The sequence below is a fragment of the Triturus cristatus genome, chromosome 3_1, assembly GCF_964204655.1.
Source record: "Triturus cristatus chromosome 3_1, aTriCri1.1, whole genome shotgun sequence".
In the NCBI taxonomy this organism is placed as follows: Eukaryota; Metazoa; Chordata; class Amphibia; order Caudata; family Salamandridae; genus Triturus; species Triturus cristatus.
The window spans coordinates 381,501,376-381,519,564 of record NC_140583.1 but is presented as its reverse complement, the minus strand read 5'-3'; the positions used below and the strand labels follow the sequence as shown (position 1 = coordinate 381,519,564).

The 18,189-nt window shown below is 43.6% G+C and overlaps 1 protein-coding gene across 4 annotated transcripts in view; it reads right to left on the bottom strand.

Annotated features, from left to right (window-relative positions):
- Positions 1 to 18,189, bottom strand: part of WDR72 (WD repeat domain 72) — a 1,103,881-nt gene that overhangs the window by 662,059 nt on the left and 423,633 nt on the right. For all 4 annotated transcript variants that reach the window (XM_085644161.1, XM_085644164.1, XM_085644162.1 and 1 more), the window contains exon 12: positions 6,210 to 6,430. In XM_085644161.1, the coding sequence (XP_085500287.1) occupies positions 6,210 to 6,430 (221 nt within the window). The remainder of the gene's footprint in view (positions 1 to 6,209; positions 6,431 to 18,189) is intronic.

The window sequence follows — 18,189 nt, the reverse complement described above, 5'->3', positions numbered from 1 at the left end:
CGAACACTATTTTCTCCCCATCCCTCCTCCCTCCCACAATCTGTGACTTCTCGGCCCGTTCTCCGCCCTCCTCCTGTTCATGCCTTCTCGCCCGCCCAGACTTCAGTGAATTTTTATCTTCTCCGTTTAACGCCTCGTCTTCTGAGTTTCCACACTTATCGGTGCACTAAGGCTCACCTCTCTGCCTTGATCTCATTGCACCTTCACCTTCACTCGTCCGCACATCCTGTTAATTAAACTGCTCCAATTTATACCTTACTTTGATGCTCTTAAAGTGTAATACCTTTGCTTAATTCAGTCTATACGCATTATAAAGCGCATTATAAAGCGCTCTATCACCTTTGGGTAATATCTGCGCAATATTTAATACATACAAAAAAAATCAGAGTGAAATAGCTTCATACCAATATGGCGATTGAGCGGTCTTTTGAGGTAGGATTCAATGGCATGGGGTCATTTTGTTGTCTGTCTTCCGTGTCTAGTCGTATGGCAGCGACTCATTCTGTATGCACCTTACGTCATCACCCCACGTACGTTCTCCATTTCACTGTGCAGTGGTGTCGCCTCTCCAGAGAAGTGGATGAATTTGTCCTAAGTGGTATCGGAGGGCGGAGGCCATGGTGACAGGTATGTTAGGACGGGAATGGTACAGTTATGACAGTAATGACCTACGGCCATGTGGCTTCCTGAGCAGAAAGGTGAGGACATGGTGAGGAGAGGCTGTAGGGTGGTCTGCTGCAGAAAAGATGGACTATAAACAAGTCTATAAGCTACCGCTGGACCCACTGTACTATGTTTTTGTGAGGTGGTGATGTTTGCCACCCACTTTCTTCACTGCACCTTTGGCTCCCAGTGTTAACCACGACGATCATATTCGTTTACACAAGCACAAAATATCATGCCATTTTGTACACTGTTGCAGGTCCACTGCAGTCAAAGAGATTGTATTCTGAGAAGTGTTTCTCATCCTCAAAACGACTTTCCGGAGTAGACGACTTTTGTTGCACCCTGATCTGGCAATATGTATAAGGAATGCTACATCTAAGTAAAAAACTTTGAGATGGGAATTCCCATCTCAGTAATATGTTAACTTTGTAAATAGTTTGTCTACAGCACATTGTAAATTGTTTTACGTCATGGGAACTCTAAAAATGGAAATCTGATTATCACGGGGTCAAAGCTTCTAAATGAGGCACGTTTTTTGCATTCTTGCGACAATGATTTCAGACTTATTTCTGCTTATGGCATGGTAGATGGTGGGCACTCCGGAGAATATTGCGTGATCGGCATTGCTCTATAAACCACTCAAAAGTTCTCGAAAAGCACAGCCAAGTGGTAGAGTGTGACTGTATGGGAGCGGCACTCAAAGAAAAAAATTGGGAGGAAAGAGCCTTGGGATTGTGTATTTAAAAAAAAAAAAATTGTTTCCCAATAGTAAGTGATTGTGGGCTTTGGTAGGTGGACAGGTCACATTAGACGACGGGCAGGTAGGGGAGAGCAAATGTGGTTAAGATTCCTGTATTTAGTATAGTTTGCAGGGCTTTGGTAATTGTCTTTTTATGCTGTTCTTTGGCTGTAGTCATGTGAACATCTATGGAGTTTGTCATATGCCTCAGCCATTTAAATAAGTGAGACCAACTTTCACTAAATACACACCCAGTTTGCCAAATATGAGACAATTCTCCCCACTCCTCAATTACATTGGGTGACATCAGCTGTCAGAAAAGAGACTCTTCTTTCCCGGACCTTAAAATATTCCAGGTTCAATGGTACTTGCTTTGTCTGTTCCCTTTCAAATGTTTATTAGCTTGGAGACTAAAATTATATCATCTTTATTAGTTGTTTGGTGAAAGGTGCTTTCCTGAAAGAAAAGTAAGTAAGAACTCAGTGCTTTGGTGCAAGAGTGTTGCATCGAATACTAAGATGTAAGCTTGCTCCAATTAGGTTATAACCGGCACCGTTGCAGCATGTTGCTATGTGAGGAATGTAACAAAGGAAATGAGAGGTGAGATCAAAACCTGCATGTACAAACCTGTACCTATTGTGGATTCAGCCCAGTTGGTGCTTTGTTTTAGGAAATGGAGAGATCTTTATGGGCCTTTTAAATGTCAGGTAAATGCTGATTGATACAACTTTCTTGAGGGACATGTTCCAGAGTTTGCATGTCTGTACAGAGGAAGATTGGGAAAGCAATCTGTGTTTTTATAGGTAGGATGGTCAGAGATGGAACCATTTTTTTCTGATTCAGAAGTAGAGCCCGAATTTGATTGTAAATAGTAATTTCTGCCTAGTGGATAGCCCACTTACTTTCCCTCCATGTTAAAGAAGAGTAGATGTTTCAGCTCCCAGGCTAATGTGCTGCATATGCTAATTACATATAAGGTCCCAAAGGCGAGACCAATTACATTGCAAATGCTTGTTTTAATTATGACTTCAAAATGTCTAGAATACTTTTTCATGGACTAAGCCTAAATAAGCAAAATAAAAATAATTGGTAGGCATTGATTTTTTTATTTCACATGCCCGAAGAAACACTTTTGATGTGGTTAATTAATTACTGCTTCTTGGAAACTATGGGGTAGATTTACAAGAAAGTGACGCATCTATAGGATGCGTCACTTTCTTTGCGCCACCCTAAAAAATGCTTGCGCCACCATGGATGCGCCGTATTTACAATACGGCGCACCATGGCGGAAGGATTGACAGATGCGTCAGAAATTCTGACGCATCTGTTGGGGCAAAAGTCACGCATTGCTGGAGTCGTGTCGCAAGCACAACGCAACTCCAGCAATGCATTTTGTGGCCTATTCCCACTAAACTGCGTCACTCCTTACGCCTGCTTCAAGCAGGCGTAAGGTTTTGAAAGCAGTGGCGTCCTAAAAGTGACGCAGTGAAATCTTGTAGATTTCACTGCGTCACTTTTACGAGGCTCTCCTGCGTAGGAACACCCCCCCTGCATACATTATACCTGACGCAAGTATATTGTGATGCAGGGCTTTACAACGTGAGGCATCTCCCTAGATGCATCACGTTGTAAATAGGGCACATTGCTTGCGCCGCCGTTGAGTCAAAAAAAGTGACGCAATGGCGGCTCAAAGAGGCGCAAGCGGCTTATAAATCTGCCCCTATGTTTTCACCTGCTAGCTTTATTCACATTCGGGAGGACGAGGAGCAACACCATAGGCTGAACACGGGACACCCCGCCTCAGACAATTGAACAGGAGTGTCTCCTCCCTTCCCCCCATGTGGCAAGTAGTTGTTCCAATTAGGGCTTGACAGCTGGAAGCCAATTAGGTAGTGGAGTGTGGCCCCCGCCACACCCGCGCAGTGGTACTTTCTTGCTACCTGTTGGTAAGAAGGGAGCCCCATTTTGTAACTCTAGGTCCTGATGAATGCCCTGGACCCGCTCGAGCCAACTAGGCAGAAACATGTCGACCTTGCACAAGACGGCTAGGGGACACTAAATACCCCACTCACCGTCCTTTTGTTTTTATTATCATATAGTTATTGGTCACAATAAATAATTTTTCTGGTAACTATAATGATTTTTAACCTCACGTTCCACCCCACGGGCCCCCACTCTTTAGTTTACAAGTGCATCCCTGTCTCCAGGTGTATGCCCGCCCTCCATCAAACGAAGGTTTTTGGAGGGCGAGGACTGGCCGATGATGAAGCATGACACCAGGTGGTGTGTGAGGCCAGTCCGTCACTTTTTGTGAGATGTCCCAACTCACAACAATTCTAGAACTGTAGTAGGGTCACACTACTCTAGGAGCAGCTTTCTGTGATTAATATTTGTAATGGAGGCCGCTAGCTCCTAGAACCCCGCGCCTCTCGTTCCCCCCTCCACACACTGTGGAGTTCCTCTTGTGATTACAACAGCTTTATTCTGTAGCCTGGTGGATTCCCTCAAGCTGAGATTCAATAAAAATCTTAGCATCCTCCCTCTAGCTGGGAGAGGAATGAATGGCCACATATCACATGTTCTCCTTGAAAATGGAATTCTCAGCAGATACCCCTTCTACTTTTTACTTTAACATGTGGTATAAACTGGTGTTGCTGTCAGTAATGCTACAATGCGAATAATTGGTATTTCCATTTGTTGTGGAATAGCCTACTGTCCAATAAAATCGTTCTAATGTTAATTGACTTTCATAATAGGTTTCCTCTCAATGTTACCCCCAGTACCTACTGACGCACTACCCGCGCAATAATTGATCCACCGTTCTCATCTGAGTGTATATTTTAGTTTGACACACAACAATAATGGTAATGGAATTTTACGGTTGCACCCCTACATCACAATCTCACTAAGATATGTCCCTGTACATTGATGACATATGGAAATACAGAGCTGGGGCTAAGTATGGGTTGAGAAACCCAGCAGTCTGGATGATGCTCCATACTACCTATCTCACGCACTGAATCATCAAAACTGGCACTCTATAGAAGGGATTTGCAGTAGAGTGTTTTAATCATCCAATCATTTTTTTATTGTGACCTAAAGATTTCGTTTTCAGCTAATTGTCCCCAATATACTAACTAACAGGTCCACAGGTTTTACTGAGAGTTCAAAAAAAATAAACACATGACAGATTCTTATATTTCATGTACTTGTATTGTGCCCAGTAGCATAATTTATCCTCAGCTGAAAATCAAGCTCTGCCTTTAAAAAACCGTGTGCTGCTGACTCACAGCTCCCTCAAAGCTCGGTGAGCCGAGGGTCTCTCGCTGGGGACTCAGGAGCAGTTCCTGCAGTCCATACCCTGCAGAGCAGTGGACCCTAAACTGGACACTCCAGCCACAGAAATGATTAGATGTGCACGGCACATCCGGCACGCCATTACATTCAGCTGATCTGAATGATATAATACTGCTTCATTTGGACTAACTCGGTAAGCCTGATAACTTTGGGGCAGATTTATGTTCCCTGGCGCATCCCTGCAAATCAGCAGGGATGCGCCAGGAAAGATGCGTCACGCAAGTTTGCCCTTGCGCCTCCGCAGATGCGCCGCATTTACAATGCGGTTCATCGTGGCGCAAGGACAAGCAGATACGTGACGCATCTGCCGGCGTAAGGTTGGCGCAGTGCTGAAGTTGCGTCACAAGCGCGACGCAACTCCAGCACTGTTCCAACCTACCCTATCCCTAACATGGTGCTTCAAGCAGGCGCAGGGTTTTGACGCATCAGCGTTGGGAAAGTGTCTCAGTGAAATATTATAGATTTCACTGAGTCACTTTTCAGGGGCGTTCCTGCGACGGAACGCCCCCCCTGTGTCAAAACGCCCACGTGAAACCTGACGCAGGTTTCACGTGGCGCAGGGCTTCACACCGTGACGCATCTCCATAGATGCGTCACGATGTAAATGGGGCGCAACGTAGCTCAGTGTTTACGCCGCCGATGCGTCACAAAAGTGACGCAACGGCGGTGTAAAAGGGGCGCAAGTCCCACATAAATCTGCCCCTATGTTTTTCTCCCAACCTTGTCCTCTGAGGCTTTAAAACTGAAATTCTAATAAAACGAGATATAGCAAAGAAGAAAAAGCTTTAAGACCCTACGAAAGAATTGTTGTAGTCGCTATATATAATAAGGACACACCAATATCAAAACAGGTTTTCTGTCCTTTGCTTAACCGATTACTTCTCGCAATGATTAATATACATTTTTAATTTATCTGACTTGAAAAAAGCTGGTCGACTGGCATGTTGTGGCAAACAAAGGCCCGTGCTTTAATTTTCTTGGTGGTGGTTTGAATCTAAATCTACTCAAAATTATTGTTAGAGCAATCTAAAACTTCATATAGAAGTACAGGGTCAAATATTTTTGGAGAAGACACAAAAATCGAAGATGCGTTCTAAAAGCTGAAGCCATTGTCACATTTGTCAGGACTGGTCCATGGGATAGGACTTGTTTACCCTCGACATTTTAGAGCAAGTGGTTCCAAATCGTCATGCATCACGGCAAGCACAGGTTGTCTTAAGTCTGACATTAAAATTACATTAAAATTAATGAAAAAAGTGATCAGATTCCCTATTGGTGGATAGGTTCAGTAGAGAACTACATTTGCATCAATAATTTTAGGATGAAATTCTGACACCCAACCAGCACATATTAATTGAAAGTTAAAATTAAAATCAGATCAAAGTGAGCAACGCTGACCATAGGGCGTAGAAAGGCAAGCCGAGTACAATAACTGTGGAGCACTTACTGTGTAATCTCCGGATGGTAACAACAGCTCCACCACTGGGCCAGTTTGCAGCCCAAACGTGTGCAACATCTCGCCAGTGAACAAGTCCCACCAGACTACACGAGCATCCTGGCCACCCGACACAAGCCAGCTTTTATCAAATTTGTCAGATTTGATGTGTGGGTAAAGAAGACATGTAACACTCCGGCTATGACCTTCAATGATCTTATGAGGCAGTGACCCTGAAACAAAACAGAGAAGAAAACATGATGGACTATTTCTATTTTCGAAAGGAAATACCCTCTGTTCTTCAAGAGAGTGCCAATTTCTTTTTACATTAGCTTTCTTAAAAAGAAGCATCTTAAAATGCCGAAGAAATTATTTATGTTGTTTGATATATTGTTTTGTTTTTTAGCGTTTACAGCAAAAAAAAGGACTGAAAAATGTATCTCCAACACGAAGCACATAAAAATGGCAAACCTGAAAATATCATACCTTCAAGTCCAACTGGTTCGATAAAAAAACACTTTCCTAGAGACGTTTTCCGTGTTTCGAAAAGTCACACACACTTTTAACATAGGTGTGTAACTATTTGTAATATAGTGCAAAACATAAGCTTTATTGAAATCTGTTACAGGGCGGACGATTGAGGTTTTAGAAGGATAGAATAAACCATGAAATGTTGTGACGTATCAACCAAACTAGAGAACTTCCAAAGCGCTCCGTAATAATGAAATGTAAAATAAAAAACTGAAGGTCTCCTAAAAAATTCTAACAGGGGGCAAAATCTGCTTAATTTTATTATTTCTCAGATCTATTAACTCAGTAAAGTCTATAATGCATCTTTTGGTGCACAGAGCAATGAATACCGTCCTCTCTCTCTGCCCTTAAATTATATGTCCATTTTTGCAATTGTCCCACCAGGAAATTTGCTCAATCTATCGTGTAGCACACCAATATGCCCTAAAGCGATACAAGAGAGGCAAGTGGTGTATTTTAAATTAACTGATTGCCGTCTCCACTCATCAGTCCACCCAAGGGACTCCGGAGACAGCCAGCACACAAGATACACTTTGCAGGTATGTTGGGCTTCCTGAATGTACCTCGGTATGTCAGCTGTTAGTCGATGTTCTCCGAGGTGGGAGTCAGTGCTGCGGGGAGAGGTCAATGTTGGTGGAGTTTTCGATGACAGGATCACTCACATGACAAACTTGAACCACTTTATCCTACAACTTGCCTTTGATTAAGGTAAGAAGTTTCCAAAAGAGGACAACAGACCAGGACTTATACATATAGCTGGCCTAATACCAGTGGCGGCTCGCAGAGGTAACTCTGTGGGGCGGTGAGGCAGGGCGGTGGGCGGGGCTGGGGGTAGGGGTAGTGGAGTCCGACATACAGCGGTAGATATTAATTTATTTATTTACGTTCACCTTTGCCGTCGTATGTCGGACTCCACGACCCCCCCACCCAGCTCGCCCACGCCCCGCCTCACCGCACCACAGCGTTACCTCTGCGAACCGCCACTGCCTAATACAAGTTAACATAATAATGCTATCTGGTACCTTAGATGATTATTTATTTTTTAAGATGCACTTAATTTAGCTCAAAGTTGTGAGTCATATCGTACATTTCTCTGTTAAACAAATATGCATGGAAGCTTGGCTTTGTGTCTCAGAAAAGGATTACATGTCAATATTAAATTCAAGACTTCAGAATCATTTCATTTTATCTGATCTTAAAAATTAATGGTCTTAATTGAAGTTCAATTTTATCAGCCTCAGGACTGTAGACAAAGGGGAGCAACAAATGGAGAGCACATGAAAATCAACCTTATCTTACAGGGTTAATGCTTAAACTTAAGTCGCCCAAGGAAACTCAAAGCTATAGTGCTCATCTTTGATGCAATTGCAACAGCATTTATTTCCACAACCTTAAAATCCATCACCCCCAGCACCCTCTACATATGACATAAAATATATAAGCATGGTTGAAGGCACATCCCTGATTTCAGCTCATTACCAGATTTCCCTCACTTCCCATATACACACCTCAAGGTAAAGAAAAACATAATTTTCTCCACAAACCTTTGTGACTGTTATATAATTTGTTAACTTCATGAATTTACAAAGCTAGTCACCTGCAGGAAACTTCTGCTAAAGGTGAAAGTCCATGCAACACCAAGCAGGGAAGCCCATCAAGGTATTAATTAGTCTACCCTGGCTTTAGGCTGGAAGGGGGTTGTGTTGAACTTGGCACTTTTTGCAGGGTAATCCCCAAACTTTTTGCCTTCCTCATGTATATTTTCTGACCTGTTTTTGTTGGTTTTAAGACTCTGGGCACTTTACACTGCTGATCAGTGCTAAAGTGCATGCGCTCTTGCTTTTAAACTTGGTCGGATTGGTCTACACTTGTTGTTTGGCATATATTTTATTTACCCATAAGCCCCTTGTACAGTGGTATCTCATATACCCTGGGACTGTAAATTAAATGCTATTAGTGGGTCTGCAGCACTGCTTGTGCCACCCACCAAAGTAGCCTTTCACACCTGTCTCAGGCCTCTGCCGGTGCAGGGCCGGCGTGCGCAGTTTACTGCCACAGTGACGTGGCATTTAAAGTGGGCGCCTCGTCTGATACTCACCTTTTACTAGATATATGTTGCCCCTAAGGTAGGCCCCTAGGTAGCCCTATGGGCAAGTTGCTGTATGGGTATAAGGTAAGATATGTGCCTTTACTATGTGGCATGTCCTGGTAGTGACAAACAGCCTATTTGGTTTCTCACTGCTGTGAGGCTGCCCTCTCATAGGATTGCATTGGGAATTCCCTGATATGTGCTTCAGTGGTAATTTCTAATATGAAAGAGGTAGTGTGGCCCTGTTTGGTATGTTTGGAATAGCAGTGATAGATGCCATCTATTTGTGAAATCAGATTTGTTATTACTATTTTAGAAATGACACTTTTAGAAGTGGGCATTTCTGAGTGCTTATGACCCTTTGTGCTCTGCCTGGTTGTGTATTCACCATCTGGTTTAGACTGACAGGAGAAGGGGATGTGCATTTACACTAGACAGTCACAAGGGGGGATGAGTTGTGTCCTGCTTTTCCTGGGTAACTCAGTGCTTGGCTGAATAGACCTTGGCTGCATTTAGAGTTGTATCTGACCTGAATAGGGCCGTGCCTGACTTTCACAATGCTATCTCTGCTCCCCCTTGTGTGTTGTGAGCCAGGGCTTGGGATTGAATGAGGGTGTTTAGCACTTATGAAGGTTGTTTGAAGTGCTCCCAGAACAAAGACTTTTGGACTATAAGTACAGGGGTTCTGATCCCATGATTTTAGACACTGTGTGGACCTGTAACCAGATGCTGCTGACTCTACAGATGCACTTTGCCAGAAGCAACTGTTCTGCTATCAGCAGGAACCGCCATCGAACTCCCTTGTCTGTTTGTGCTGACCAGTGCCTGCTGGTTACAAGAAGGACTGACTGCTTCCCTACAAGGACTGTGTGTGCTGGCCTGCTGCACCCATTCCTGCTTGGTGCCCCCAGTGATCTCCCAGGGCTTGGTGGCCGGCCCTGGGTGCTTGGGAAACTTAGCGCATGGTGAGTGATTCATTGGTCAATTGCAGGCTCACTTTCTCCTGGCTCCCAGCAGCGCATGGCTAGCTCTGTTGTGTGCCCCTGGTTTTCTTTGGTCAGCAGTGAGAGTGCGGTTTACTCTCCCTGCACCTAGCGCATTGTGAGCTCTTTGATTTCTGCCTGGTGGCTGCACAGGAAACAGTGCATGTGCTGCAAGGTGCCATGGGAGGGTAGAGCTTGAGCATGTAAGTACGCTCCCCCTCCCTAACTTCCAGTGAGTGTGCCCGCTGAGGGCTGAGAAGCTGTGGCGAGAGAAGAGTCGAAGGAGACTTTGCTCCGTGTCCTGCGGCCACAGGGTGGCCTCGTACAGCAATGCAGCATGGAAGAATCAGGGAGCGGATGCTCCCTTGCCAAGGCAGAGTGGCTGCACATGTGGTTGCTGGCAGCTGTGGTAGAAGGGAATAGAGCGAAAGGTTCTGCCCCGACATAGGCATTCTCCCTGGTGAGATCCTGCACCTGCAAATGCCGCAGTGTTCAGCCGGTCCTGAAGGGCCAGGGTGGACGTACCTTTTGGTTCACTGCTGCCCACCAGGAAAGGGTTCTGTCGATGGCCTAGGCAACCTCGATACGCAGGAGGTGCCTGCCTGACTCCGCCTCCCGTGGCTTTAACCAGGTACTTTGCTGTCTAGGCCTGCGACCACGGTGGTGTTTTTTTGGTGATCGTTTTTTGTGGACCCGAGTGGTCCTGTGGATCTCTCGGCGCTCCACGCAATGGCCTGGGCACACTTTTGTTTGCAAGGGCTATTTTGGGAAGCTGACCACTACAAATCTCCCTAGTCAGAAGACTGCATCGGCACAAGAGTGCAAGGGCTCACCCAACACGGAGGAATTACTACGTATTGTGTGGAATATATGTGCAGGGGCGTATTGTGGTGTAGCGGGTGATAGTTCATGATCCCTGCACTTCTGGTGACAGATGGGAATTTATGTGTCATCTTACTTCCATCTAATTTGTATTTCATGCCCTAATGTGGGTGTGTGTATCGTTTTATTCCCTAACCTGCATAGTAGTGGTGATTCATGTTCTCTTGCATGCGCAATTCAGGTTCCCAGGTGTAGGTCGTTTTGACATGACATGGTAACAAGTATTATTGCAAGATCTGCATATTATGCATAGTGATGGGGTTTTGGGTCATGTTCTGACTGGTGCCACCTATAAGTATTTCTCTTGTGCACTGAATGAGGTGTTATGATCATTGCCTTATGGCAAAGTGATTTATGATCTATGTGTCATCATGGCAAGTGCTTAGTGGCACAGTGATTTATGTGATTGTGGTCTAATATGTTTTATGAACCATGCAAAGGATATTTTTATATAACCTTATGTTGAGTCTCTTTTTGTGGTGTGCCTAGTGTGTCACTTGTGTGTGTATGTATTGTCAAACGCTTTACACATTGCCTCTGGGATAAGCCTAACTGCTCTGCCAAGCTATCAAGGGGATGGGATGAGCAGGAGCTATCTTGTGTGTGTAACTCTCTTATACTGACTAGAGTGATGGGTTCTGCCTGGCTTAGGTGCATACCTTAGCCAACCAGAAACCCCATTTCTAGCACTCCTGCAGATCCCATGTTTTCTACCTAGTATTATGATGGGAATCAAGTCTATCTGTCCCAATTCCTGCAGTAATTCTGTATCTTTGGGGGGCCCCTGGGTGCAAATCCTGAAATACAGATACCTTCAGTAATAGTAATTTCCATTCAAGGGATGCAGATATGAAATTCCTGATCACTTTGTGATGGTGCCAGTACAGTGTATGTTGGAAGAGGGGTCCAGGGCTTGGACCTTGCGTAGAATCGCCAAATACCCTGCATCCTCTAGAAGAACCAATGGTGCTGCCTCTGGTGCCTCTCAGATTTTAAAAAGCGTCAGAGATCGGTAATAGGCAACTGTGAATTCTAGAGTGCTATTCGGTCTTGAAAATATATTGATCAGACTACACAACTTCATGTTTACTATATTCTAAATCATATTATCATTTATAAACCTGCAATACGGACTATTATCACAGGGAGATAATACAGCACTATTACTCAAAGAATAGCATTGCCAAAACATTAATTATGACTTACATTTTAATGTTTTCATTACTTTTCCTCATGAATAATAACCACATAATTCCTTACAGTTAACAACTGTTGCAAATTTAGACCAAAGGCAAATTCTGTTTCCTACGAAGACACACATACCCTTACTTCAGAAATAGGGAATGTTGCATTACTTGATGGTATTTCATGTCACATTATTTTATGTTATGTTGTGTTATTGATTATCACTGTAGCACAGTGTTCACCAACTACTTGAACCCTTGGGGGTTATCAACCTTTGCAAAACTGATTTATTGAAATAATTTTACAAATGCTATGCAATCTTTATCAACCTAGTGCGATTTTGTACATCACAGTTCCCTGATATATTTAATGGGAAGAGCAGACTGGATTACCAAACATTACGAAATACTTAATTGTGGCTTACATTTTTATGTTTTTTTCCACTTTTTCCTAAAGCACAATAACTAGCAAACCATATTATTTCTTGCAGTTGAGGACTTAGCAATTTGAAACCATAGTCAAGTATTGTTTGCTACAAAACAAATATGCAAGCCGTAAGTCAACTATCTTGAACGTTATGCTATTTTATGTAATACCATGCTATGTTATGTTTAGGGCTCCCGGTTTTATGGTATTTATTTTTTTGCCATTTCCGTCTGTATTTATCCATATTTATTTTTTGGGCATTTTTTCTGTATTTATCCACATTTATTTTTGTCACAAGTAAAAGACGATGCTACAGCTAGTATTTTTCCACATTTATATAAATTAACAATGCACACATGCGCTCACTTAAACTAGCGATGTGTTGTATTCAGCTGTATGGGTGCACTTTCACAAATAGCTGGGCAAAATCTTGTGCAATTCTATTTTGTTTTATGTATATTTCGCATACTTTTTCACCAAATTCACTGTCACGATTTTTCATGAAAATCTCACCGGCTTAAGACTGGCTCGATAAGAAAATAGAAGACCTGCACACCTGAGGTTTACCTGTGCAAGACATATTTTCTACTGAAAGCAATACTCCAGAGCCCCTGACATCTCGCCTTACTTCTGTACGCCCTTGAGTACAATTTCCTTGTAGTTTAAAAAAGCCGAGTGCCATGATGCGCTGCTACAGCACTGTGAATTTAAGTGCTTAAAACATGCACTGTATGGGCCTGGGACAGGAGGAGTCAGGGGCGTCGGGGGAGGCTACGGCATGGGGTGAAAGAACAATAAAGCCTCATTAACAAGTAAATGGTCTTTCAAACGACATGTGAAGTACTCTGGTACAGCTGTGTGTGTGCCGACGTGGCGATCTTTTAAAAATTGCACCCGGGAAGCTTGAAGCAAACTGCGAATATTAGTAAAATAAGCTGTGTATTTCCTGGGTAAATGGGCCAGGGCACACGGCTCTGGCTTCAGATCATATGAGTAAGTGCCCGCTACTTTAGCTAGGGAAAACGCTGATCCATTCAGGCAGGACAGACCGACGACTGAATGTTCTTCGAGTCTTCTTTTGTATTTTATATTCATTATAGCAATGCTGCTAAATGCGTGTTTTTAATAATCGCAAAACGTAGGGCATTCTCTTACAAATTAACTGAGGATATGGGTATTCTTGGAACTTGCATTTCTTTTTTTACCAGCTCTATGCCATTCTGCAAACCTTCTCTCCCAAAGGAATAAACGCCTGGGTTTAAATCCACACAGAGTGTGGTGGTTAGACGTAGGACTGTGGGGCCTTTTATACTGCATTCCATACATAAAGTGGGTTTTATTTAAACTCTGGAGAGAGTCTGACCGCTAATAAAGGTTATTTGACTGCCATTTTTCTAACAACACACCCGACCGAGCTCCGGCTTTGGGGACCTGCAATTTGAAATCCAACCTTTTAAAATTGGTCGGCCCGTGAAACGAGGGGGCCGTGGCACTTACAGGCCCGCCCGGGCCTCGCTCCGGCTATTAATGTGTAAGAACTGCGGAAAGACGTCCCGCCAGGGCCTGGGAGGTGGCGCTTTAAAATAACCCAGCTCCCGGGTGGGAGGTGTGAGCAGGGGATGGACGAGGGGGAATTCTGCTGCTGCCACAGGAGAGCAGTGAGTGGCGCTCGACCCTTCAATCAAAAGCTTATGCTGGGCCTGTACACAGGAAACCCTTGGTGGTCCTGACCCGGCTCCTAGTGGACACGGGCCCAAGATGCAAAACAAAAGCTCCAATGCATGTTTTTCCTGTATATTTCAAGTGATTGGCAGACCCCTCCCGCCCCACCCCGGATTGTCAGCCTCCGTGGCTTGAACAACACAGGAGGTCAGGTCAGAAACGAGGTGACCAGCCGAGCAGCAGCGCCAAGAGGGCAGAAGAAACATGTCAAATCATCACAGCTTTTTTTAAAGAAAATAATCTAATTTTGTTAATGGTTTTGAAAAAAGCTAGTTTTAAAAATGTCAGAATACCTAAACCCTTTCAGTTCGTGAGGTTTGGAGATTAAAACAAAGACAGGGCTTAAGCCCACAAGAGGGGCACCTGGGATGAACTAATGCAAGCAGCAAAACTTTGTAATTTACTTCTGGTACAGTTAAGAAACCGCTAAGAACACCTGGAATTTAGGCAGTCCGGTGAAGGTCTGGCTCTTGCCAAGATAATCTGTCAACAATAGGGCAGTACTGGGTGACAGAATCACACCCACTCAAAACAACCAAATCGCTAAAAGACCCTGATTGGAAGGGATTTATTTCCAGGGGCGTGTAAAGGAAACTGATGCAGCGGCAGCGCGGCAATATTTGCTAGTGTTTTGCCGTTTTTACATATAAATACAGACAAAGGAAATATCGATTTCCGTCTGTATTTATATGTAAAAACCCGTAAAAACGGAAAACCGGGAGCCCAAGTTATGTTATATTACTAATTAGCAGACGCTTTGGGTCTATCACCCTTGTGAAGCTTAATTTTTGCAATAATTTTAGATACTATATGCAATCAGTGACCACCTCGCACGATTTTGTACAATTTCAACCTAATATATTTACGGGGTATGGCAAACTGTATTGCTTGTCTGAAGAGGAAAAGTACCTGGAGAAATATAGGTACACTCTAATCCAGTTGCACAATGTAAAAAATTGGATTTTGTGTTATTTGTTGAAGGGGGTGAGAGCCCACTTCAAGTAACAACCGTAAACCTTGTTAGGGTGAACCACAAAAGTCACTAAATAAACCTGTGCTTAGCTATTTAGTAGCTAGGCACAGAAACCAGTTGGGCTTAATTTAAAGGCAATGAGTTGAGTATTTATGCAGTACTCAGACAGTAATAAAGTGAAAGCACAACACAAGAAATCCCAAACCAATTTAGACAAATAGAGTACATTTTAATAAATACAATTATACCAAAATGATAAAAATACTAGAACCAGAGATGTGATTTTTTTTATTTTATGGTTAAAAATAGTGACAAAATGCATGAAGCACCAACTGTGGGTATCTGGCAGCGCCGAAACATGAAATAGTAAATGTTCAGGCCCACAACGATGGATGTTTTGCCTTCTGACGTTGATGCAAGGAATGTGTGTTATGACTCTGAGATGCTCTGCTTTGACCCAACGCATGTACTTCCTATTTGTTGCTCCCCTTTGTCTTCAATAACGAAGCCGATAAAATTTGACTTCAATTAAGATCATAGATCTTTAAGATCACATAAAATTAAATGATCTTGTAGTCCTGAAATTAATCATTGTGTAGGATGGACCGAATGAGGCTTTCAGTCGGGAGCTGCTTGGCTCTATGGGATTCTGTGTCACTCTGCATTGGATCAAGTGAAACCTTTGATTAGGAGCTGCAAGGTGCAAGGCTCAGTGTAGCACTGCATTGGGTTCTGTGAAACCTTCAATTAATCAGGGAGGAGTGCATTCTGACTCCAGCCAAGAGTCCAGGACCTGGAGCACAATACCTAGGGTTCAGGACTCACCCTACCAGATGCCAGTAGGGGTACCGGGTCAGGCACAGTTGGGTCTGGTCAACCGGAGGCAGGAAAGGCTGCTAGAAGGTTGTTGTGCCCCTGCAGCTAAAACAGGAAGGCAGCCAACTCACCCTTGGAGCCACTCCTGGGGTTCCTCGGTTCAAGGCAACCAGGTCCAGTCATCCTTCAGGATTTTCAGTCAACAGTGCAGTCCTTCACTGATCTTCACACATGCTTGCCGGCCTGTGAGTCAGGGACACCCCTCTGTCTTCTCTAAAACGGGTTCAAGTCAGTTCTTCCCTTTCCACTGGATTTGGCTTTAGCTTAGCTAGTTAAACCAAGGACAGGCAAGCCCAGGTGTGAGATTCATCTGTCAATGACAGTGTAGCCTTCTTAAGTCAGGAAGGGCTGAGTACAGTCCCAAGGCTACCCTATGAAGTGCAATCAGGTTAGTGGCATGGCTCCTTCCCAGTCATCCTGCCAAGAAAAACCACACCCAGGTCCTTTGTCCAGTGTCTCTGAGCAAAACGACATCACAGGAGAGCCATTAACATCCAGGTGACCCCGGACAATAGATGAAAGGCCCATCTGGCTTAGGCAAGAAAATGCCAATTTTGTAATAGTGGCATTTTAAAACCAGTAATTTAAAATCAGACTGGACCATTATGTTGGACTTTGTCCCAAACTTAAGTTGTGCACTTTAAGGAGTTACAATGTAACCCAGAGCTACCTCTGTGAGAGCCAGCCTTGCTACACTGAAAAATTATTTTGGAGGCTTTTCACTACCAGGACATGTAAAAATTAAGTACGCATGTCCTACTTTTTAAATAACATTCACCCTGTTGTACGGACACTTAGGACCGACTCTAGGGGCGATATACAAGTATTAAAAAGTAAGGTTTAGCCCTGGCAAAAGGTTTACTTTGCATCATGCCGGGTCTGGTGGCTCAGTGGACTAATGCGTCTGCTGTAGGGGCCTGTGTTCGACCTCATGGTCACAGGTTCAAATCCTGGCGGTCCCCTCAGCCTTTCATCCATCTGTGTTCGATAAAATGAGTACCGTTGAGTAACAATAAACATCTGTTATTCAGCGCCAAGATACCCGTGGTGGTGAACGTGCGCTTTACAAATACACGTGGTATGTAATGTCTTAATGGCAGTTTAAAACTGCACTACAGGCTGCAATGGCAGGCCTGAAACATGTTTTTCAGTGCTGCATTCACTTGTAGCATTAAATTAACAGGCCCTAGACACATATAGTACTATATACTAAAGTATTTTAAGGTGCATGCCAATTTTGTATTGTTGAAAAGGGAATGTACAAGCACTTTACCACTGATTAGCAGGAGTAAAGTACACACAGTCCTATGGCCAACATAAATGAGTTCAGCAAAAGTAGGGCAGTGAGGGCAAATAAATCTGGGAGAATACCACGCAAAAGATGGTCATTTCTAACACACAATACAGTGCCTAACATTGAAATCTGGTTTCTCTGGGAATCCTAATGTTACTTTAGGTAGTTTTCAACAAGCAGCTAGGCCTTGCTAAAAAAATAGTGTAAAAGTCTAGGTTTACCAATGTTTTTTTTTCTTTAGTTAATTTGCATATGTAGGAAGAATGTGGTTTATAGCATTTCAAATACAGAGTTAGAAAACGTAGACTTTAAGTACTGCGGGTTTTACTAATGTATGGAGGTGCTGCTGTCTCAAAGGGTAACATGATATTTACATAATTTCACTGCTCCAATTATACATCATTTGTCAGCTCGGGGTGCCTTCACCGCGTCTCGGTTGTGGTGATCAGAGCACCCTGAATCAGAGGAGACTTCAGTATGTTGCACAGAGGATAATATTGTAACTGTCATAAAGGCAACAAGTTCACCCTCCAGCATACTCTAAGGTCAAACTGTGATGAACCCCATGGGATACCAGAACACTTCTGGAATTCGAGCACTGCAGAAGCATAACTGCATGGTGGACAACTAGCAGAGCACAAACCCAACCAGCAAACAATGAGGGAAATAGGATCAGGAGGAAACTGGGAAGAGAGAAACACAAGAGACAGGGAAGGTAACAAAACAAGGTGAAGGGATGCAAAAGCCAGTAGATGATTTAAAGCAATTAGCGGAAGCCCCAAGAACTCAAATGCAATGTTGTCAGGCAACATGGTCAATGTTTCTTGCTTTCTTATGTAGCTATTGCCTAGCAAGACCCGTAACTAACTGTGTGACCTATGTTTCTCAAAAGGCTAGATGACCTGGAACTACTAATTACTGGAAAAGTGCTAGTCTTTTCCCAAAACCTTATCAGCCTGTTCTTCAAAGTCTCCATTCGCTGGGTCAGTCTCTTTCTCACCGCTCTGCTTGAGATAGGTCTTGGCAAGCAT